General features: G+C 44.4%; 1 protein-coding gene and 1 long non-coding RNA gene across 6 annotated transcripts in view; one reads left to right on the top strand and one right to left on the bottom strand.

Moving 5' to 3' along the window:
* Positions 1-23,301, top strand: part of dally (division abnormally delayed protein) — a 70,028-nt gene that overhangs the window by 38,632 nt on the left and 8,095 nt on the right. The window contains exon 1 of one of the 4 annotated variants that reach the window (XM_022835814.2): positions 22,047-22,071. The exons of the other annotated variants lie outside the window; for them this stretch is intronic. Coding sequence (XP_022691549.1) covers positions 22,062-22,071 — 10 coding nt within the window. The 5' untranslated portion in view covers positions 22,047-22,061. Of the gene's footprint in view, positions 1-22,046; positions 22,072-23,301 lie in introns of those variants that run through there. 4 annotated transcript variants of the gene reach the window in all.
* On the bottom strand, positions 3,016-22,048 carry LOC111261926 (uncharacterized). Of its 2 annotated transcripts, none has more exons than XR_015311746.1 (3): positions 21,974-22,048; positions 8,978-9,116; positions 3,016-4,144 (listed from the first exon to the last, which is right to left on the bottom strand). It is a non-coding gene; the product is annotated as an uncharacterized LOC111261926 (long non-coding RNA). The 2 variants fall into 2 exon arrangements; XR_002681284.2 differs by having other exon boundaries at positions 9,006-9,116.

Here is a 23,301-nt window from a genome sequence, read left to right as displayed (position 1 = left end):
CCCCCCCCCCCCCCCACCTCGCCTCACCTCACCTTTTCTCTTCCGCAATTTCTACTGCCAGAGCCTCATTTTCGTCTACTGCAACTGCTGTATACCTGCATCAGTAAATAGCTCCAGGGTGTGGGTGCCACTAATGTGAGGTAGCAAGCCACAATAGCAAGGGCGCTAGTGAAATGGCAGAAGCAGCAGCTGTGATAGAAGAAGTTCCTAAAAATCTTTGACCTGACTGACCTAGGCATCCTGATAAGCTTTTGCAGCGGAATGGTGCCCTGTGCGCCGAACGAAGTTCCGCCGGATCCTTAACTCGGCCTGGCCTTCGTATTTTTTTCTTTTGATAATTCTTTGAGCTACTTGCTGGAGCCTAATACGAGGCGAGCACGATGGCCTTGTCGGTACTGGCATTCCGCGTTGTCAGCTAAAAGTATTTATTTAAAGCAATTTAATCGGAATGACCCAAAATCAACTATAAAAACCTAAAGTCCTGGACACTTGTGGGATATACAAATACTGCATACATGTATTGAAAAGATTAGAACTTTTAAGTTCGCGCATGAAAATGGGTTACCTAGACAGACATAGATATAGACCATACGCGGTAGACGAGTATTGTAGCTTCTTCAGAGATCGAACGAATTAATAGAGAGAGACGCTATCCTATAGTTGACGAATCTACGAGCTGCCGCAGTCGATGAGCGTCGTGTGGGCTCCCAAGAACCTGAGCGACAAGCTGCAACAGTTTCACAGCCAGTATTCGACCGCATTCCAAAGTGGCCTACTACCTGCTAATAGGATCCGCTAGCTTGCTGAGCACAACGCGATCTCGTCGGTCGACCTGTAGTGCGGCCGTTCGTTGCTCAGAGAATCATCTCACCGACCTACATACACCGAATAGTAAGTTTTCGCTGTGTGAGACATGGTCTGTCCCTAATGCTTGTCGTCCTCATCATTCGGGACGGAGAGAAATTAGGAAATCGGCATCGTAATACAACAATATTAAGGTAGTGATGCGGTGACGAAGGGCGAGTCTGCGTGTTTGTACATGCGCAATCCCTTTAACCTCCTCCGATCCACATTGACGAATATGCCCACTCTCGCATAACTAGTGAACCAACTAATATATGCTCGCCATACCTACCGAAGGTCGCCGATGACCCAGAAGACGTCCGGCATCGAGAGTTGAGAACGCCCGCCGGACAACAACAGCAGGAGAAGCAATGCAAAGCTAGTTTATATGAAGAATTCTAGACCTTGTTCACTTAGGAATACGGTCTTTCTATCGACATGTCCTACTTGGTTTGTAGGGATTAGTCGTGAATGTGCGCTAAGCAGAACGAAAATCGACACAGACAGACAAGTACTGCCTTTTCTAGTGTAGGGGGCGGGTGCGTTTGTCTTTGAACCGTGCAATTTTTGTCTATCACGCAATAGTCAGTCCATTCATTCAGCTGTTGTATCGGTGAATGGCTGACCGACTGTGTGGGTACGATTAACAGTAAGAAAGATCGGATCGAAGATGTTACGAATTTAGGTTTCGGGCGTAGCCGCGTAAGCAGGTCGATGATGTATACTATGCTAATGACGATAAACTTTGTAGACAGTATAAATAGTTGACACAAACAAAGCTATGAAAAAAGTTCATTGGGCGACGTAAGCAGAGGTTAGCTAATGACTGAACCTGGACCGACACAACGACCGGCGACTCGAGGAGTTTTACGAAGAATAAGTACGCTACATAATAGCATCAATACGGACACTTGTCCCGCATCACCAGCCGCGAACCTCTTTTGACATCGTTTAGTCTGCCTTGAGTTTGGGGCTATTGTTTGATCATTCGTGAGTACTAAGTACTACTGACGAAATCAACAGTTATCAATAAGTGTGTCTATGGCAGTAAGCGAGCGAAGTACAGAATGAAATTGGCAGCTGTGGGAAAAACATATGCGTATGAATTTCTTTTCATTTGTTAACAACTTTTCATCTTCAGTTGCTTTTCGCATGGTCCATGAAGAGCAATTATCAATAGTGTAATGATTCGATGAAGACAGGAAACTGGCAACCATTATCATTCGTCTGTTTACGTAACGTCATTGCAGACGTTCGTGTCAGGCTGCACCGTTCAATCGCAACCGTTAGTTAATTATTAATTCTGGCCTCTTTTATATTCTAAGATATATTACACTACATTATAAATGCAGCTGCGTGTGCTTTTTTTTTTACATCGTGGTATTCGTTGTTGTGAGGTGAGACTCTAGTTATGATCCATGAGTGTTGATTCTTTCGAAACGTGAAATCGTTTGAGCTGCATTTGCGAAAGCCCTACTTTTAGTTGCTTGTTAATACGTTTACAAGCTATTCTCACTCGGTTAACGGCATTGATAAACCCGGGCACATCTATGTATCGCGGTTCGTAATTGTGAATGATCTAAATGATGAATCATCAGTCGCGTGGTGTTTCAAGTAAGAGGCATTAGTGAGTAAGGCTACTATCTGGATAGTAGAAGGAAAGGGTGACGTGCTTGTAGCTAGAGTGAAGCCTAACTGCTATGGGAGCTGAAGATCCGTGCAAGGTCGGCCTGCGTCTTCTGTATGGACTTCTCAGGTCCGCAAAAATCGGGCGGGTGCGGAACGCCCTTCAGTCGTTGTACAGTCCTCGGTTGAAGGCCAGTCTATGTCCGATCGTATCCCGACGAGTTTGACGCAATGTGAAACGGACGTGCATGCGACTACCTTCTAGCTGCAGTAGATTTCGCCACGATGGTTGGCGAAACATACTGAATTACCGCTGGACCGCAGTCGAAATCGAAACATCTCTGTGTTTCGCATACGCAGATCTTCGCCGGTGAGCGGGATGCGGTGCTGTGTTGTACCTCTCATCCCGGTCTGCGTTGTTGGCGCAGGCCGTCAAGTGGGAAGGTGAGAAAAGATAATGCCAGCATAAACTATCCAGACATCGAATCCTCTCTCGGGCAATATATGGCGGCAGCCCAAGCGAGATGTCGAAGAAGACCTCGCCTGGTGCAGTGACTGCCATCGTTAATGCCTAGGACTGTATATTTACTGTAAAAAGCAATAGGCACGGCTCGTAGCACGTGCATACCTGCTGTGTGCAGGTCCACAGGTACGGAGAGCGCATAGCTGCGAATACGGACGAACGAATACATTCGCTTCATCACTTCAAAGCAATCTAAACTATCGTCAAAGCCCGTCGTCAACAATGCACCCCACCAAGTGGATTCCACGAAGCACACAGTCGGCCACTTCGGACGTACATCGATTCATCTATCGAGTGTTGTCTTTTGTTCAGTCTTGCAGTGACACGAAAACATACGAAACGGGCCGGCAAGTCAATACAATAGAAGCATGCGATCGAAGGAAAAAGGATGCAAAGACGAACGAAAACTTAGAAAATCGCAAGCTAGGTTGAAACGCAACGTAATGGCCTGAACGCCAAGATGCGCCAGTTTTTCCGCGGAACTTAATGAGCAACAAACGCATGGGCTGTTGATAACGACAGCGCGCTGCACTGATCTCTTGAGCGCCTCTAGTCTCTACAGAAACGATATGCGCATTTCTGCTGGGCCGACGCTTCTGCCGCATGGCAGCAGCGTCTTCTTTCTTATCTACCGCGTTACCAAAGAAACTTCGTCGGATTTTACGAGGAGTTCGTTTATAGCTGGTTAAGACGTCGTGGAAAAGATAAGAAACATAGGTTTACGGTTAAAAAATAAGTAGGCGAATAGCTGAATTAGGACCCCTTCTAATTGTCATCTAGCCGTTTCTACTTGACTCGATAGATATGTCCTTTCCTAGTTCTGGAGTAACACCTCGATTACTTAGATAATACTTTTACTTTTTTTGCGTTTTTATTCAAGTCTGCAATATTAGGCAAGCATTGCTATATTTTGGAGTAAAAAGCATGTTTAAATTCTGAGTCCCTTAAGAGGATATTCCTTTATTATGATTCATATGATTCTATAAAATGGCGTTATAAATTTCATCGCAGTTTATTTCTATAGAGTAATGTCTTCTTTCCGTCAGTTGCGAGTAAGACAGAACGCCTGCTTCAGAACGTTCCAACTCGGCTGTCACTTTGATGACGAGGTCAGGTCGCTTTTGGGTGGAGCCGTTCATATGTATGCAGAGCCTGGCAGGACAAGTAATGTCGAACTTTCATTTAGATATCGACATTTTTATATATTTGTGATCTACTGCCATCAACAGCCCGTGACTGCTATTCTAGGAATAGTACAGAGTTACTATCTTCGCTTATTGCGCGATGCGCCGTATGTAGAAGCTTTGTGGAAAGATCCGACGCTGTCGGTCTGAAGGAACGTGCCGCGTAGTCGTAGTAAACAAAAAAAATCTTGTTTTGCATACAGGTAATCGTTTAGAAATTCTATATAGTGATAGCAAGCAGAGCAGTGGAAGCGTTGCTCCAATATACACAGCTATTTCTAAAAGGTATCTACCCTTCTTATTCGGAAAGTGATGATTTTGAAACACAATCAACGCTGTTTCAGCTCGTGCTGAATCCAAACAACCGTGCTGGTTATAAAGCAAACAAAAGCCAGGTACCCTACCCGCTCTATATGTTCATCGTTTCCTCCTTACTCATCTTGCTATCGAACTGAGAGCCGCAAAACTTCTCCTCTTTATCAATGGTTGCAAAATTGTTTTCTAACATTGTATCACTTTACGGGCTAGACTAAGGGCAAAGCTGACCTCCTCTTTTGTATCGCTACATTGCGACCACACGACGCAGTATTCCGAATTCTAGCGTTCGCTTCGAAATTGTTCACCGTTTGTGAGTATTTATGGTTATTTTCGTATACCATTAGCGTTTGCAGGGCAAAGCAGTGGCTAGAATTTCTGCAAGTTTCATGCCTTTACGCTACAACGTTTCTATTCGCCTCGTAGCGTTAGTACCGTTGACGCGTCGCTGTTGTAGGATCTTGTTCATATTTTCGTATTCCTCTATCCGTTGCGCACGGACTCATAAAAATCGGTCCGCCAGCTGTCCGGCCATAGTCATTTATTTTACCGAGATCGCGCACAGCCGCCGCGTCTGGTAGTTCTCATCACGCAGGGAGATTCTCCTTCTGATAATAATTTGTAATTTAAATGTTTGCTATTTTCCTTCTTCTATGTTATACTGTACTCTGTGGTACTAATAGCCCTCTCTCCTTTTTCGATACACAAAGAGCATATGCTATTTTTTCCAGCTGGATGAGCGGGGGGTTGGAACTGACTCTACGACGAAGATAGCGTAAAGACGATGATTTTCGCACAGACGCGTTGTGTCATATATAGATAAATAGTTAGATATACATTTGCTAAAGACGGTTCAACATTGGGTCAAAAATGTAGTCTGGAGACGAATGGGTAACGTTTAGTATTGCTTGAGGCTAAAATTAACACGTAAAATACGTCTAGCCCACTTGATGCTAGTCTACATTGTAATATGCTAAATACTAATGCCACGGTCCTTTGAAATCGTTTGTGTTTAACGTGTGTCTCTACTTGACCATCTATTCAAAGTACAACCAAAGACAAATGTTTTTTTACTTAATGTATTGTTGATTTATGACTCTGTGTGTATAAACAATGAAACGATACATTATATTCGTGCTAAATTAAGCGAACAATCAACGACTGCCTGACGGAACAGAAACATGGGGCCGTATCGAAAACTCACCTCCAGTGCATGATATTTTCAGACATCCACTGTCATCGCCTGTTAAATTCTATGATCCCTATCGAAAGTAATATGAACTGCATTGGATAGTACAAAAACTACAAAAACAATCTGTGTCTGCTTAAGTATCAAAATATTGCAGACGTAAGCGTATTCAACACATATAGGCCCCAGCCGTCCTTGGCGTTGACACGCCCCATATGCTGCTCGAAATGTCTGCATTCGTTTGTCGCCCAATGCTGCATCTACTTTTCGTACGTAACAGAACAAGTACTCGCATCCGCTCCGTCATTGTCACAATAGAGCCTCTTTTACTGGTGAACAGGAGAAGGCACAACATTAATCCTTCACATAAGGACATAGACCGCGAGCTCAGTAAATGAATCCATGCTACCTCCGTACCGTTCACTCATGAACGAACTAGATATTCAGCGACGCTAGTAATGTAACCTACTGCACGTTTGTCTAAACTTTGCTAGATCGGAACTAACGAAAAATCAGGCCAGGAAAAAACCGATAGCATGCACTGGAATCGTCGCCATAACCGATCTTATACCATTCGGACGCTGACGAAATTCGTCTGAGGCCAAATACGAAGCATTATACCGAATAGTACTTCTGCTCCTGCTGCTACTTCCGATAAAGTGAGACGCAAATTTTTCATCAATCTAGTCATCGTTCAAACCGATTTCGAGTTAAACGCTAACGGTGACGGCGACTCGGCATCGGCAGCATTCGACCGTAAAGAACCATCGGCCGCCAGCTTAACGTACTATGACGCACATGTTTAATACGATGACTTGTTGTCAGTGATTTTTCTCGCTAAGGTTGTTATTAGAAAACGAATAGTTTCTATGAAAGGCAGGTCTAATCAAAGTCTCAGGTAGATGCGCACCACGTACGTTTGCTTATCTACGCGTATGCACCTGCTAGAGTCTTTAGACACAATACATATTGTATATACATAATAAATACGCGAAGACCAACGCGGTGTCTGGGCCCGTTGCCCTCTGGGTCAGCTCGAACGAATTCACTTTATAACCAGTTAAATCTAAATCTCTCGGTTTGACGGCCTCTTTGACAGCGCAATGATTCCGTACCGTGGGCAGTGCTTCCGGATTGTATGCTAGCTTAGACATTCAGACAGAACGCGTCATCATACTCATACGACGAACAGACGCAACGGTATGGCCACGTTCAGATTTTCCTCTGATGATCAAATGGAAGCAGGCCTTCCTCGTATGGCGCAAGCTGGCCTATTGCCGTGGCGTTGCCAACCATTTAAGTTAGACTATTGCTTTCGATAACAGAAACAGATATGTCCTCAAATGTACAGAACCTAAGCACTGAAACGTGTACACAGTGCGGTACGATCCCGGCCACCACGGTACTCCCGCTTCCCGCTTGCCATGTCAAGTCTCGATAGATTTTCAGATACATACCATTGGTCGTGTGTATCTAGAGCAGTGCCGCAATCATCTTTCTAGTAGTGTAAATAGACCCCAGTTGTGTCGATTCAGTCGTCGGTCCTCACTGTTGCTTCTGAGTACTGTTTATAGATGAAATGTACGAGTGAGAGTGTCCAAATGAGTCATGCAACAGACTCATTGCGTCCGAAGAGGCGAGTACGTACTATAGACAACCTACACATTGTTCTCCAGTAAATGTGTGTTTATCTAGATATCGAAGGTTTGTCCGGACCCTTTTGTCGCCAAGCTGGCCAATACTTAGGCTGCACTAGACTCCACCGCCCTCCGAATCAGAGTAAAACTCTTCGTTGGCCGCCGTTATCTTCGTCACCGTCTTCAACCTCTGGGCAAGCATATATGTAAGAAAAAAAAGGGGTACGCACTTATACAGGTGCTAGTGGCTGTGTTAGTAAAAAAAAAAACGGCCAACACACGAATCATCACGTAGTAATTATTACCGGTTCATTGTTTTCGCGTTAGAGCGTCAAAGTACTCCGTGTTTTGCGGCCCGCAAGATTAGCAGGTAAAGCGATGGCCCTGTCAACATGCGTGTATTTTTCTTTGCGCCGATGACGCGGCTGATGGTGCAGTAGCTAACATTACCGTATATGATGTACACGGGGACAGCGAATTCTAGGAGAAGACGAGCTTGTAGCCTGGCCGGTGTATCGGTCGTTTGCTAACTTTGTGTTAGGATTACTCAACTTCTTCGGCGTCCCCTGATTGAAGCCCAGCGCAAATGGTCAGCTGTTTCCAGTAGTCATAGATGGTGCATATACGAAATATTTTTTCCCGGTTTTCTGGTTGTATGTGCTGCCTCTGTGGTTGTATGTCTGTCTGTGCGTGTTGCTGTCGGCGTGCGAGACCGCTTGAAGCTTTCCCAACTTTCGAGCCCGTCTACCTGCCTGTGAAAACCTCACTCGAGATCCGGGGCCCCTGCAACTCAGCCGTTCCCTGAACTGGTATTGTTAGTACGGCAAATACCTCTCAGTGCGTCTGATTCTACTTCTAAACAGCTGAGTATCGAAAGCTTCCTAGGGTCTTTTGCGTGCGCGTGCTCTCTATCAGAGCACTTTCTTGTCTGTTGGTTCTCTTCATCCTGACGCCATAAGACTATTGTCCGTATGTACGCCTGCCGGCAGTAACGAACAGCCTTGCCATGAAACTACAATCAGCCGGTGGTCAAGCAGTTTAGCCGCGACGAGTCGTTTGACTATTAGCGTTGTTGATTTTGCACAAAGTGACGATTTTAGCGCTGTAACTATTGTGAAAGTTGCTGCCACAATCCGTCATGGCAAGATCACAGGCTGCTGCTCGTTCGTAAAAATCTTTTGCTCACTCTTTAACTGCAAATTGGTATTTACGACAAGTGCCCAAGCCTTAAGTACTGACTATTTGTACCAGTCAAAGCTTAACTCAGGCCAGTCAGGCAACGGGCTATGGAAAATGGCCAACTTAGCTCAATTGTTGGTCATTTCGAAAAATATTGTACCGGACAGTGATCAGCACGGTCGCGCTGCAGGAGGGACAGAAGCTCGCATCGAATTGCATCGTATCGCAGCACGCTAGACGTAATTGAACACGATCATATAGAACGGCCATTTTAAAAGGAATAGAAAAAGCCGCGTGGAAACGCGTACCCATCGACTGATAGTTACAACTGGCCGAACCAGAAGAGCGCCGTAAAATAGCGGTAGATTTCCACGGTGATCTTCTAAATTCGGTTACAATTCTCAGCCTCCGCAACGCCTATTCAATCCACCTATCGACACTCTAGTTAGAGTTTAGCTGAACGCAACGTAAACAGGCTTACGACAAAATGGAGATTATCGCGTGCTTACTACGTGGTGGTCAACAATGAAGTTCCTGCAAATTCTGACAGGACTAGATCTCTCAACGATGCTTGCCCTCGGCAATTGCTTGTGATGCCGAGCCCATGCATTGTCCAGTGGCTGCAATGGGAAAAGTAATTATTTTAGTACGTAGTATTTAGAGTTTACGTAAATAAAAAATTAAATAAGACAAACTATATACAGTATAGTACAGCAACGCAATAAAAAACGATCTTAATAGGTTTTCTATTAGAGCTTTGAGGTGTTATGGTGTTACTGCGCAGCCCTATCTCATTCATAAGATACAATTTGAAAAATATTGGGCCATCTTTAAATAGAGGATTCGCTTTTTTTTTGGCCTCACCGCCTCGTCACCGATAGGCGAACCTTAACGATTTTTGTCAGTTGGCGCAAAACACGTTAGGTTTCCACGAGAAGTGCTTCATATATTCTATTAGGAATGGATCTCTCTGGAACGTCTTAAAAATCCGAAATTATGGTATGTATTGACCGGGTTAACTATAGTAGGTTTTTTTTCTCAGCAGCATCGGTCAGACGGGTTCGGCTCTACGAACGACATATAGTAAGAACAACTTTTTTCAAATAGATTCTCTATGAGGCTCCGGTCATGCTTCATCTCTTTACATGTGTCATAACCGACGCCATGATCTGCACCGACCTCAAAAAAAGACTGCGACGCGGCTGTCATTGCTGTGCCGTTCCTATGGCTATTGGTAATTGCGAGCTCTCGAAACCAATACAACTATCGAAACACGTTTCCTGTGCCTGAGCATTTATACTATGCTTAATAATAACTAAAAAAAAAAGACAGCCTTATTTGCTTGCTGGTCGTTCAGCATCCCCTAGGAAATAAACTGATGTAGTCAGTAGTTGTTGTAGGTGCAACTATCGCTACCACTTCCGAATCGAAATTTTCATCTGTGAGCTTTCCCGCGCCGGCCAGTCAGCTCGCGTTAGGCTTACATGTAATGCCAAACAAATTAGTGTATGCCCTACGAGGGACAGCAGTCGCTCTAAATAAATATTTCGATGGTAAAAACAAGCCGACAAGACAACAATGGAAAAGGTGTGTGTATACCACATCCTACAGAATTTACCGATTTCATAATTTATGTGTGAAAGAGCAGCGATACAGAAAGGCAAATCAGAAGGTCAAAGGCACACCTCTTGGGCATTCAGCTCGCGAACGCCCAACCGCTGGTACTTCTAACCACTCGAGTTGTTAGTGAATAGAGTATAATCGTGCATTGAGTATGCCCTGAAGCAAGTTTGTTTCCTTAGGCAGCACCGGATGCTCTTAAGGACAGTTTAGGTTAGGTCAAGCACTAACTAGCCCATACGTCCACCCAAAAAAAGATGCAGTAGACAGCCCAGGTAGCTATCCGAGCCCAACGAAACGGGCATACCAGCGAAGTGCAACAGTTTACTTAAATGATTTACCCAGCCAGTGTATTGCTCTATTCTGGGTACAATAATTGGTGTGGCCACGCGGCGCCCTAGTAGAAACAGGCCGCCGTTTATATAGATTACGCTGCTATGCTGTTACTCAGCGTTCGATGAGCTTCCTAGGGCGGTGTTCTCGAGCGGGCGTACTGCCTCTTAGTACATCGAATGCTGCTGCCGCTGTCGTATAGGCATTCAAACGCATCGGTTACCCTACGGGCTACGTAGGCTAGCTGTTTTTTTCTATGGGTTAACGACTGGGCTGGCATAACGTGTCAATCGAACCCCTTCGACTCGAGAAAAGTCCTTGAGCCCGAAAGAAGGCGTTCCCCTTATAAGTACGTTATAATTATTAATGTAGTAGCAGACAAGTTTAATGATCAGCAGTCAGCCAGCTAGCTCTTTGCTCTGACACAGAAACACAGCTGAAATGTAGTAAAACTAGTATATGGTACATGTGGTATTTCGCGCGCGGGTGGCATATAGAGTAATTTAAGCGTAGTGAATGTATAGCAGAATAGAGCTAAACGTAGAACAGAACCCAAAAGGGAATAATTTGAAACGAAGGATATAATAGTTACATAGAGAGCCTACCCGAAAACACGGCGACCACTTTTAGATGGATTAACACCATATGAGCTGCTTCCGTTAGCACTATTCCAAAGTGGAGGATCTATTCAATTTGAAACGATAAACTCCCTGGCCTTAGGCTAATTTTTGTCCGCCTGTTTAGCGTAAAATTGATGTCGCCTGTGTTCGATGGTCGATGGCGTATGGGGCTAGCGGAACGTTTTCTCTCAACTAGTTACATTTCACATATGATTAAGCTGAGATCGTTCGGCGCTGCCGGCACCGGTGCAACATTCAAGGCTACACATGTATAGCTTTGAATTTAGTGAACTTTCGTACCACGACATGTTGGCATCTATTGTAATTGTTTCGTACGTTACCAATAAGCGCTTAGATTACTATGCCTGTCGATGGCTACACGTTGAGAGGTATCGGTTTATTTAAAGCCCGCACACGTCGTAGCGGCCGCAGCCACTTCTACAATTTTATCCTGCGTAAAGTGAATGATAGACGCGTGCTTTTATTTAACTGCCGCTGCTATCCGATCGTAGGACTGGCAGGATCGCCTTGCCCCTTATACGCTACTCGGAATTACGGATCGGCTACAGGGCGCGGACGATGGACATCTATTTTGAATCATCGTTCTTGGGCAATAACTAAATCTAGTATTGGCCTGACCCTTGTCTCACTTGCTGTAACGTTGTTATAATATTATAGATAAGAGGAAATGGCGCTAATTTATAGAGCGTTCGGTTTTTTTTTTATTTAAAAAATATGGTAAACATTATGTGGATCTATTTTCAAATGCTAGAACAATTATATATTGTTCTAGGACAGCTTCCAGTCGTCTAACGAACTCAGCAAGTGAACGTCGTTGATGAGGTTACGAATAAAAGCCCTCGTTTTTCTGCGAGATTATTCATTTACGCCGTCCCTAGTAGCTCAACGAGACGTTGCTGTTGAGCGCGGCTGCCTCAATGTTACGTACTCATCGTTGCGGGTAATAATAAGTTAACTGTGCGAGGCAATGACAAACGAGATTAAACAGTCATTACTTAAAACTGCTTATCTAGAATTGAACCTATGGCTGATCAGGTTGGATCAGGCTATACGAATATGCCGCTTATATAACTTTAACTTATTGGTAATATTTATGAACTGCAAACACGAATGAAATGCAAGCTCTTTAACAGTGAAGCTTCTTCTTTCGTTCGAGTTCAATGCTTGCCTTCATCGTTTCACCCTGTCGAAAATAAACCCTCACACTTTTTAAATAATGTTCTGCCGAAATGTGAGCAGTAATGTTACATCTTGTAAACCACTTGCGTCCAGGTCTAAAATAAATAACAGTACTGAATTGGTAAGCATGGTAAAGCTGTCAGTATCCTTTGCTTTTGTGCCGTTTAGAAGACGACATGCCAGTTGGCCGATTAGTGCAGACCTGTACATAGGTCCTTTGCTAGTGTTGTCATTGGCAGCCTGATCCTCCACCAGTGCACACTTGGGGCAGCTGCTATGTTTGTTGCCTGGGCTCAATGGAACTGCTTTGCCTGCTTGTTACAGTGTGGAAGTGCGGAACAGCGTTCTGTAAAGGAACGACCAAATTCTAGTGACCTTCAGACGACGTCTGAAGGTGTCCGATGTGCCATAGGAGCTTCCATGCATGTGCAACAAGCCCTAGGACATAGGCTGTCTGTAGGAAAGAAGGCGTCGTCACTTTCGATGTTTTTATTAGTATCTTTTCTACCACTGTAGCTGCAAAGCAACTGGTGCATAAGAGCAAAAGATAAACATAGTTTTACTACAAAAAAAAGATTGCTTTTCGTCATCTTTACAATTTCCTTGCTTTGGTAATAGTTTTTTTTCTATAGAAGTCAACCGACCGTCATCTCTTTGGCAACTATTGCAGCAGTACAGAAAATACTACAGTAGATACTCAAATATAATGGGTTGTGCCGTAACGCTATACGATCCTTACTGGACCCTGCTGGTCATTAAGCTAGCGCAGATCATTCTTACGAAAGCGATGTATAGCAAGAATCAAATACGCATACGTATAAGTTACCTAGAGATTCACAATAGACCCGCTCTCTAGACGCGCACTAGTTACTAATTAGATATCCTCCGACTTCCTAGGAAAGTGAACGACGCGTTCAGTCTCAGCTCTATGCATTGAATCGCCCACAGAATGATGGTTCACGAACGTGTCATCGTTGCACCGGCCATCAAACGAGGTTATGCCCTACGCAACGGGGTTAGGCAGAGTTTCACCGTCGACGCTGAATTTTGTAATAGGAGCATCATTGGTAATTGTTCAGCTGGACAGATGTGTTCATTATGGCTAGGCATTTGAACCCTGTTAGTTAGATAGCCTCGTTGGCAGAAGAGCGGCCTCGGGCGTCGAGGCGTCAGAGGACAATCCTATTGCTGACAAGCATAAGCAATTGATCTCAATCAATCGTTTGCCATTTGCAGTCGTATCTCGATGATTGCTATAGCCGATTCAAAAGCTGAACAGATTTTACAGCTACATACAATGCATTTATGATTCAGAGGCACCGAACCACAATAAACCGGATTATCGCACAGAACCCAGTGTGCTATTTGAGCGCCCATAACGATACGTAAACTAATGCTGACAGAATAATACTCTAGTGAATCTCTGTCGAGAGGCAGTTTCTAAAACTTGCTTATGCCTGTTGTTCTATACACACCGTTCGCACAGTGTCCGACAAGTGGTGCCTGCCGATTTGATGCCTGTTCCCAAATACAGGGACAGGGTTAAAAATTCGGGCACAAACGGACGAAGGTATCCTTTTGAGGCCTATTTATTCTGGTTCACACTTACACGAGTATGTAGGCATTTCGTGTCCAAAAATGTCGTCTCTTTATGCCGGCCGCCGAAACAGATCTGAAGCCAATATCTTACCAACATCCGCCCCACATGGCCGATGGCAGATATCGCTAAGTGAGTTTTCGTCATCTTTTCGGGCCGTCCATGCTTTACTAACGACCCTGACACTGCTGCCAACATTGTCTCGGGAAAAGCAAAGTAAATGCCCCTACTAGATTAATGACGTACGTGCTTGGGCTGTCCACGGAGACCTGTGTCTTGTCTGTTATCGCTGTCTTACTCGTCGCCCTTGTAGACAATATGTTTGATACTGAAAGGGTAAAAAAAGTAATGAAACACTCGTTTGAGAAAAGCACATTTCTGAGGAGGGAATCGACTCTGGTTTCCCAGTGTCAGATGCTCGACAATCTGACGTAGCACGTCATATTGAGACAGTTAAGAGAACCGTAGGAATGTGCAGTACTGCGTTTGAATCGTTGGACCCTTAAAGCTCCTGTAGCATGCCAAGCAAACAATGCTTTATTACGAAACGATTCATAAATATGTACAGATATTTATCTAAGTGCAGCAAATTTCGGCGTTTTCACATAGAACTGATGGTGATTATAATCATCCAAGATAAAACAGTGTAATTAAGTCTTCGCAGTCATTAGACTGCTGCTGAGGGGTGTCGGTGATAGCATAGCGGGTAACATGTTTTCCTGTTAATCTTAGAGACACGTTACGATCTAGGTTCGAACCCTGGCATAGACATACTGCGTTTCGTGCTCGACGCTACCCGTCTAACGGAAACTATAACGGCTGTACCGATCATGAAGCTCGAAATAAAGCTTGTTTGTAAATCAGACTATGCATCGATCAACTTTCCCGGTACCATTGGCTTATCTGTAAAAGCAACGTTTGGTATTCATAAAGGATACACACAGAGTATTGTTATAACTGTGACTAACGCATTTTCGACCTGCCTAATTAACTATCAGTTAATTGATTCTTTCGGTCCTTTATAAGTGCGGGTGTGGTCTCAGTAACTGTGGGCGACGAAACGCGAAACTCTATCAGTATACACGCGAACGTGTTAGTCTTCTTTCTCGTAAGATAAGATAACCATTAAGATGGCGCAGCTTCTCCTGTCGAACTCCAAGGTGTTGCATTTCGATCTATTCTAGTTATATTTCTTTAATCTTTGCTCCTGGTTTTTGCGTTATCAGCGGTCAGAACCAAGGAGAACAAAGTTGAATTTGTAATTTTGCTCTTGTTATTTATGTCATTATTGCAGTGTACTGTGGGGCAAGTAGCATACGTACGATTGTTAAGGGGTTCGTGCCATCTCTGCTGTTATCGTTGTTATTGCTACAAATATTCTGGCGGTAATCTCCAGTGTTGTGAGCATTTCCCCCCCCCCCCCCCCCCACACACACACACAGACACACACATTGTTTGACCGATCTGCGGCGTCGCAGCGAAAAGCAGCGGTTATGATACACAGCGATACAATCGGATATTGATGACTGAACTGTATTGTCGCTCTCTGCTAATAAATGACGGACAATGAGATGAGAGAATCAGGACGGAAGGAGGGAGGGCTGGCAAGAGAGACATCGGAAGGATGGCGCGCTCGCTTATATTCGCGCACCGTTTAGCGGCTAGATGGTAGCATGACCAAGGCACTGTGGTCTTTTCTCGACGGATGTCGGCACATGCCAATGCTGCCTATGTTGGCGTTCCTAAAAAACTATACGGTGTATTGGCACAATCGATCTAACTCAGTTCTTTGCAACTAAAAAAATGATTCTTATGCATTTTCACTGGTTCTATGTCAGCAAACATCTGTGGCGGATAAAGTCAACAAACGAACGGTTACGTCCGTTCTTCGAATTACGGTAATTCAGGCCGGCTACAGCATCATCTCTAACAACTATAATATAATGAATAAATATGTTACAATGCTCTACCCGAAGGCTCGACTATGATTCGTTCATAGTATGTCGCATCGACTGTTAGCCTGAGCCTATTTCACCTTTTCGCCATATGGCTTTTTGTTTGTCGTTTGTTTTCTGGCTTGTCATTTGCCCTTGGTAGATTATATAGCGCTAGTTCCAGAACGCTTCTCAAGTACATTTATCGCGGGTACCGTGAGGGCAACGGGATTATCTATACGAACCGAACCACTATATACTCAAGCCGCTGGACAGTTGCTATGGGTCAGCCGTCACCGGCTTGCCCTTAACGCAGAATGGACAATACGCGACTATGTATTACTATACCGTGCTACGGTTAGACTGCCTATAGAAACATGCGACTTGTGTCGGCTTGGTAATAAAAGTAGCTACAATGTGCCGTTCCCTGGCAAAAACAGAAGCGCTCGAGATTAACGCATTCAGAATGTTTAATTGCGCCAACAACACTAGATAAATACCGCGTTTTTCTGTTTCTGCATTATCTGTTTATCTAACAAAACAAGTGATACGGCTATACCGCACAATGAAGTTTGCCTATGGCGGCAGGTACGAGCGGCGGTATTTCGTTAGTCCATCATGCCACTGCACGTATAAAAAGCATGCTTGGGCTGTACTACGTCGGTGCAGTGTAGATTAAAATTTTATTAGATGTAGGGAAAATACATTGAGGCTATGGTGAATTGGCAAAGCATACGGGCGTGGCGGGAAAGCCACACGTAAGTCCCTTGGTCAAAGGGGACTCTTCCACAACATTACCAGCTTGGTGATGATGGTTATGATGTTGATTGTCATCCTCATCATCATTTTTGCGATAGCAACGGTTGCTGTTGCGGCGATGACAGCTCCGAAAGACGAACGAGACAAACATAAAGATAATATCATCATAGCCAGCCAGCCAGCGAGTGCATGTACGAAGCAAATCACGGCAGGCGAGTGTAGCGACTGCTGAAAAGAGGCTGAGAATGGACATCCGTCAGCGATAAAAAGCTCACGTCGTCCACGGCCGTCTCGAAACAGCGATCGGAGCAGTCAGAAATGTGGCAGAAACTGTTCTTCGTTGCTGATTACCAACCGCCGATTTGTTCGTTAGCACAAAACCCAGCGAGCGAAATAGGAACTGAAATTTTAGATGCTGATACTGTCGTTGTCGCTGGCCGTGCTTCAGCTATCCGCATCGCTGAAATCCGCTGCTGAAGATCACTGTGACCGAAAACGGACTGTTGATAGGGCTGCTGGCTCACAAGAAACAACGGTAGCGGAAAACTACGGAAAATCTTCATAATTTTGCGGTGATACCTGAATCCTTGTGATAATTTGCTTGTGGTGCTGATTACGTGTGGTCCCATCGGTTTCAAGGGACATAATAAAGGATTTGCTGACAGACAGAAAAAAGCAAGAAGATCCTGAATATGAACGCAAGATTAGGCGAAGAAATCAAGCAGGCGAGAAACGTTCTTGTTGATGTTATTATAAAACTGGACAAAATTTTGCCATCAATGGACAATGAGATGATGATGATGATGATGATGATGAAAAACGCGCTGTTATTATGGGTCGAAAAATAGAAGACCCACATGAGGGGCTGGGTCATTCGAGCCGGTCATAGATTTTAAAAAATCAACCTTAGAAAATTTTGCAGGGGCCGTTGGGTAAAATTGCAAAAGATTGACAGCAATAATTAGGTTCCGCAAAAACGAGCGATTGATTACTAGTCGTTCAAACTCCCCAACGTATCAGACAAGCAAGTTTATTAGTAAGCAGTACGAATATGCTCAAAACGTTTCCCGAAACAGTAATACACTGTGTGTCAGTGGAGAAGGATTACATCGAGCTGTTCACAGCGGCCTGGTTTCGGTGGTGAAGTCTGTGCGGCTACGAGGCCGGGCGCGCACCTCATGGCTTTTCCTAGTAATGAACTTTAAAGAACCACAGAGCCGGAAGGCTACGACGCACCCCAGGTCGTCATTTTTTACCATATCGTTTCTAATTATCATCACTCCCTGCTCGCGTAGTTCCTCGTTTTATTGATGAAAGCACGGTGATTGTTTGCCTATTCTGATATCATCGATTCAAAGCTCAAGATGAGATAGATAAGCACACCAAGCAAAGCCGCTGTTGATCCGAATCGTTGGGACCTAGCTTGAAATCTAAGTGACAACGGAATTTGCTCGCGGATAAGCCACCCTCTTGTGTCTCTTGGACCTGGCCCTTATCCGATTGACCATCTGACTGCCTATCGATAGGGCGGGCTACTTTATATATAATTAGGAAACGTTGCCCGCAGGAATGCGCCTCGAGCGATAACTGATCTGTGCCTCAGCAGCAACAGGAACGGCATGCTATGATGCAGCTGTTGTACCTGCCTTACCATTATTTTAAGCCATCGAATAGGTCGCGGTCGGGGTCGCACTTTATTTGATTTTAACTTGATGGTCAATCACACGGTCTCCACTTTACAGACCGTTACCAGTGTCGCACGGATAGAAAAAGTAGGTGGCCGGATAGTTCATTCACAGTAAGTGTCTCTTGTGATTACTTGACGTGTTTTTGTCGCTAGACAGTGTGAGCATCAACCAGCGGAATCTACTCACATCCCCATTATCATCACCAACATATCAAACGGTGCCTTGGCTGAATCAGATGTTAGCAGGTATCGCGTTCTCAGTCACTGTGGCTGCCGCTGATACGTATTAGGCCAACAACCGTTTGGCTCTGCATCACAGGTCGTATGCATTTGGTCAGTGTGCTTCTATCAATCTTAAAATCTTTTCTTCATGGATTTCTGACCGGATGCACTCACCAGCGGTCCGTTCGATAGGCGATTTGAGGCGATCCCTGGCCTTAAAGACGACCGCGATTGTGGCAGCAACACTTTGTTGTTACTATCGCAGATCGTTGAAGCTGTATAAAACTCTACATCGTTGCCGAGACCTGATTCTGTTGTGATATTGACCAGAAGTTGGAGAACTACGCGGTATCTTAGTCTGTATTTGATAGTCAGTTCATACGTAATTAAACAGTCTTCTGGCTAGCATCTAGCGAAATGTACCAAACACTAGAGTATGTATATATACGAATAATTTTCTCTATATGTATACGCAATGTGGGATACGATCTTCCTGGGCCCTCTGTACGGAGACACTTCGAATATATACGACGAGTGTACTATCAGACGCAATATTCCGCTTCAGACCTGACGATGACGCCATTACTCAACGTGTTTTTGTTAGCAACAGTGTCAGTCATAGTCGTCGATAATAGGCGGCTGCTATGTGTACGTATGTAGAATATTATAAACGTATATGGCGTGCTGCACGCTTTTGTCTCATATTATAGCCAGATCGTTAACAGTCATTACATGCTTCGTGTATTGTAATAATGTTCGCCAGTTAGAGTGAAACAATGAGCGTTATCGCGTGCGACGTTATGGGGCGATTGCTATTTACAGGATTATTAAGTTCATGGAAGGCCATCATAGGTATGCTAGTAATGATCGCAACAGCTTCTGGATTATGACGTTCTCTACATGCCGGTTATTGATATCGTCAAACCTATTGTTTCATTTTCTAGTTAAGACGAGTAACAAATCAAGCACCGAATATACGAATTTGTCTGCAACTACCCTTGGTGTCACTCTTCCAGCATTCTCGATCAATTAGGCTTACTATTTCGTCACAATGTTTGATGGCAAAGTCTTACCGATTATGTTGCGCATATACTTATTATAATAACAAATGATTTGTTTTCTCTCAATATATCGAACAAGTTTTCTTTTTTCACCTGAGATAATATCACTGCCTAGGCACGCCGGTAACGGCTCAAAACTGCAATTTCCAAACGCTTGATCTCGTACGTGACCAACGGTTCCAGTACGGATTCCGTTTCCACAAGACGCCTGCGACGCTCCATACTCTAGCTAGTAAATCGGAAAGTTGAAACTTTTTTCGAAAAGGACAAGCGCTATGCGAACATTGATCCAACACAGGCCTATAACAATTACAGACAAGCGTGCAGCCGATGGTTAATCATCGCCTCGAAGTATCACGGTGAAGGTATACCGGTGAAGATGACAGCGGCGATGACTTAGTTCCATTTAGCTCCCAAGAACGAGCTCAACTCCCTGGAATCTCATTCAGGAAGAGTATTACTTTAACGACCGACCCTCTCGCTGTTTTGTTACGGCCTATTTGTGGCATTTGCGTTCGCCTATTAATGCCGCCTGAAGTAACGGCTAACAACCTCACCAGCAAACGTAAAGCACGAAAGAGACCCACAAACTCATTCGACTCGCAATCTATCGCCACGGACGCGTTGTTTTTATAGTAAATGCATTATACATTGCAGTATGTGCCCTTAAACGCTGTTGCTGAGTTATACCAATCTTTTTTTATCTTTCCGTGTAAAAAGAACGTATGTCCACTGGAGGCGATTCATTGCAGTTATCGTCCGGTTCACTCTACTTATTAAACGAGCTCGTTGGAGGTAGACTCTGCTCAGAGAACCGACAGTTACGTCCAGATGTGGGTGAAACAATCGACGGAACAACGCCTCTAGTCAATAAAATGAAAGACGCATCTGTCCGTTGTCTTTAACTAAGGAACTATGGGGAGCTAAAGAGCTTAGTTCTAGTAGCGGTGGCCATATGTATTAATGGTCGCGTCGGAGATGCTGCATTATTTAGTATTTATTTGTTCTGGGTAGTGATGACACGTTTTATGTATTATTGTTATAATTTATCATCATTAGGCCACCAATTCGTTCCGAAATCATGAAGCTCGCAAGAAGTCAAAGCGCCTGTAGAAGCGATGCAATAGCTATGGACTGTTGCTGTTGTCGTCAGTGCATTCCGTTTGTTTTATTGCTCTCTTGCTTGTACAACGCCTGTTTTGAAGGTTCACATGAGCTACGCCTACAAATGCTTTTTCGTTTATTTACTTACAAATGATTCTCGTCATTGGTTCGTCTAACAAATTGCGAATGTGTCGTCGTAGAAGCTAGCCTATCGTACGTTTGTATATCTGGTACTCTGTATTATAAACTCATTCTTTTTACTGGAGCAGTATTTTTTTTCTCTTACTGATTCGCTGACATGAGCTCTAAGGACAGCTAGGACAATTTATCAACAACTAACAAACAGCCTTTAGGTACGTCTCTGTTTATTGTGTAGGGTGTTATAGTGCAAAGATTGGCAAGGGTACGAGAGACGGATAGAGGACGTCAGCTACGTACACAAAAATCTGCGCGTTTTCCGACACATGTTAGTGGCAATAGGACGAACTGATGTTGGTTCTAGCGCAACGTGGCGATGGCAATGTTCACCGACTGCACGTATTGATTACGGGCTCTTTGAGCGTGCAGATTTAAGATACTTTACTTGCACTCGCTTAATTTTAGTGGTCTGAGAACTTTTTGCTGTACTGGTTGGTATTGGGTGTGTCGAGGACCGGGCGGAGAACAACGCTGAACCGCTGCGTATAAACTACTCGCGGTTCGCATAACTACCATTTTAGCGTCGTGATGACGAGGCTGACTACTACAACACGATATCATGTCGATAAGAAAATGATAGCCTACCAGGGCCACACTTGTGACTCATAGGGATTAGCCAGGTTTTCGGCCGAACGTGAATGCAGATCTCATTTCGACCAATGATGTAATGAAGAAGCGCTAAAAGCTCAATACCTTTTTAACGTCCTTTTCAATAACCATAAAGATACTCGTCTAAATTTTGTAGGAATTTTCCTAAGAACACAATTCCACTATTATGATATTCTGTTCAGTTCTATGCGAGTCTCACGATTCTATGGCTGGCCGATCGGCAAATCCCGTTTTCGCCTTTCTCGTTAGGCGCATTGTTCGTATCAGGACACCGCAGCGCCCTGCGCGAAACTGGCGAATCCTCGAAATTTGTGACGCGGCAAAAGTACAACGAGGGAGGGAGGGAGGGAGGGAGGGAGGGAGAGACAAAGAGGAAGTGAGAGAAAGCGGGAGAGAATGCGCGAGATAACCTGACAATAAAGTTGGCCATCACTGCTGCCAATAAAAACGTGCGGACGCTGTAACTGTGTTGTAAGTAAGGCAGGTATTTACCGTGTTCCGTCGACAAGGACAATAATCACCGAACGACTTACAATGTCCTATGTGTATCTTTCTTTCTTTCGTTTGCTCTGCGTCTACAATGAATAAAACGGCGCGGCGGCAATTCCAGCTGAACCTTAGATGAAAGCAGGTAGGCAGATAAATAAGTAAGGAAAAATAAATACCACTCAACATTGTTGTCGTTGTTGCTGTCACGCTGTTTTAGCTGGTGATACGTTGGTACATATCTTTTCGTCTGCAAATGCCCATTTCATGACAGGACGGCACAACGAGCGCTCTCCACGGAATGGGTTGGCCACTCGTTCCGCGCTGCTATTGCTATTTGCCTCTCGGAGACGAGTTGGGCACGCACACGCACTTACTGGCAGACAACCAGACATAGTGTTGCAGCATGTTATGACTCGGGGACGAAGCCACCAACTGGGCTTCTGACGTAATGTAATGTCATGTTGTACAGTAAAGATGGGAGTAACGAAAACAAGCGTACTTTGCTGCTTTATCATCCTCCCAAATGGCGTATTTGATGTCTACCGGCCTGGGTGCTGACGCCACGGCGTCTTTGTGCCAACGGCGCGCCTCAAGCAAAGACGGAGTCTTAAAGATTGTTGGAGTCATAGAACGAATGAACACCAGTACTACGAAGTCCACTAGCACCGATGAGGAATGACGAAGATCAGACGAAGAAGAGAAGTTTGGCTGGTTCATTTAAAAGTGAATGATTTAAGCAGAAATAGCAAGCAGAGACGCTTTGGGTCGAAGGGCGGAAGCTTTTGAGAGAAAGCGAATGTACGGTGCGGGACCTATGCAGTGTGGGAGCGATCATTTTTTTGTGCTTTGGTGAGTGTCGTTTGTCGACACAGTTGTATGAATCCTTCGAAAGCCCTCAACTTTGCCAACTGGCTTTTCGGTTAGCACTTACATATAGGCAAAGCTTCGAAGTAGTGGACTATTGCGCTTCTATGAGCTGCCGCGAAGAACCCTGGTGGATTTGAGCAAGCCTTAATTGATTTGGCTTGCCGCTAAGCCTGTCGGCGGCATGTTTGTCAAGTTAACTATCAGGTTCGTTCTATCATCGTTAATGGCAGGCTGTAGTTAACTGCTCTGCCACTACGGTCGCGTCCCACCGAAATCTCAGTTCCTCTTATTTCATTCTTGATGCGATACTTTTTCCACGCTTCTCTACTCCATACTTGTTTTTTTCACATATATTTATCAGTAAGTTGTGTTATCACAACTATGGTATTTTTTAATTTATCTATTTTTCGGATTATCCGCACTTTTCTCTTCATCACTTTTCGTGTATTTTACACAGTCGTTTCTGCTAGAAATAAGCGTGTCTAGCCTCTGCAAAGCTTCTCAG

This window comes from Varroa jacobsoni, unplaced genomic scaffold (assembly GCF_002532875.2).
Source record: "Varroa jacobsoni isolate VJ856 unplaced genomic scaffold, vjacob_1.0 scaffold_616, whole genome shotgun sequence".
Lineage (NCBI taxonomy): Eukaryota > Metazoa > Arthropoda > Arachnida > Mesostigmata > Varroidae > Varroa > Varroa jacobsoni.
Note: the sequence above shows the minus strand (reverse complement) of the source record. Positions and strands in the feature narration are given on the sequence as shown.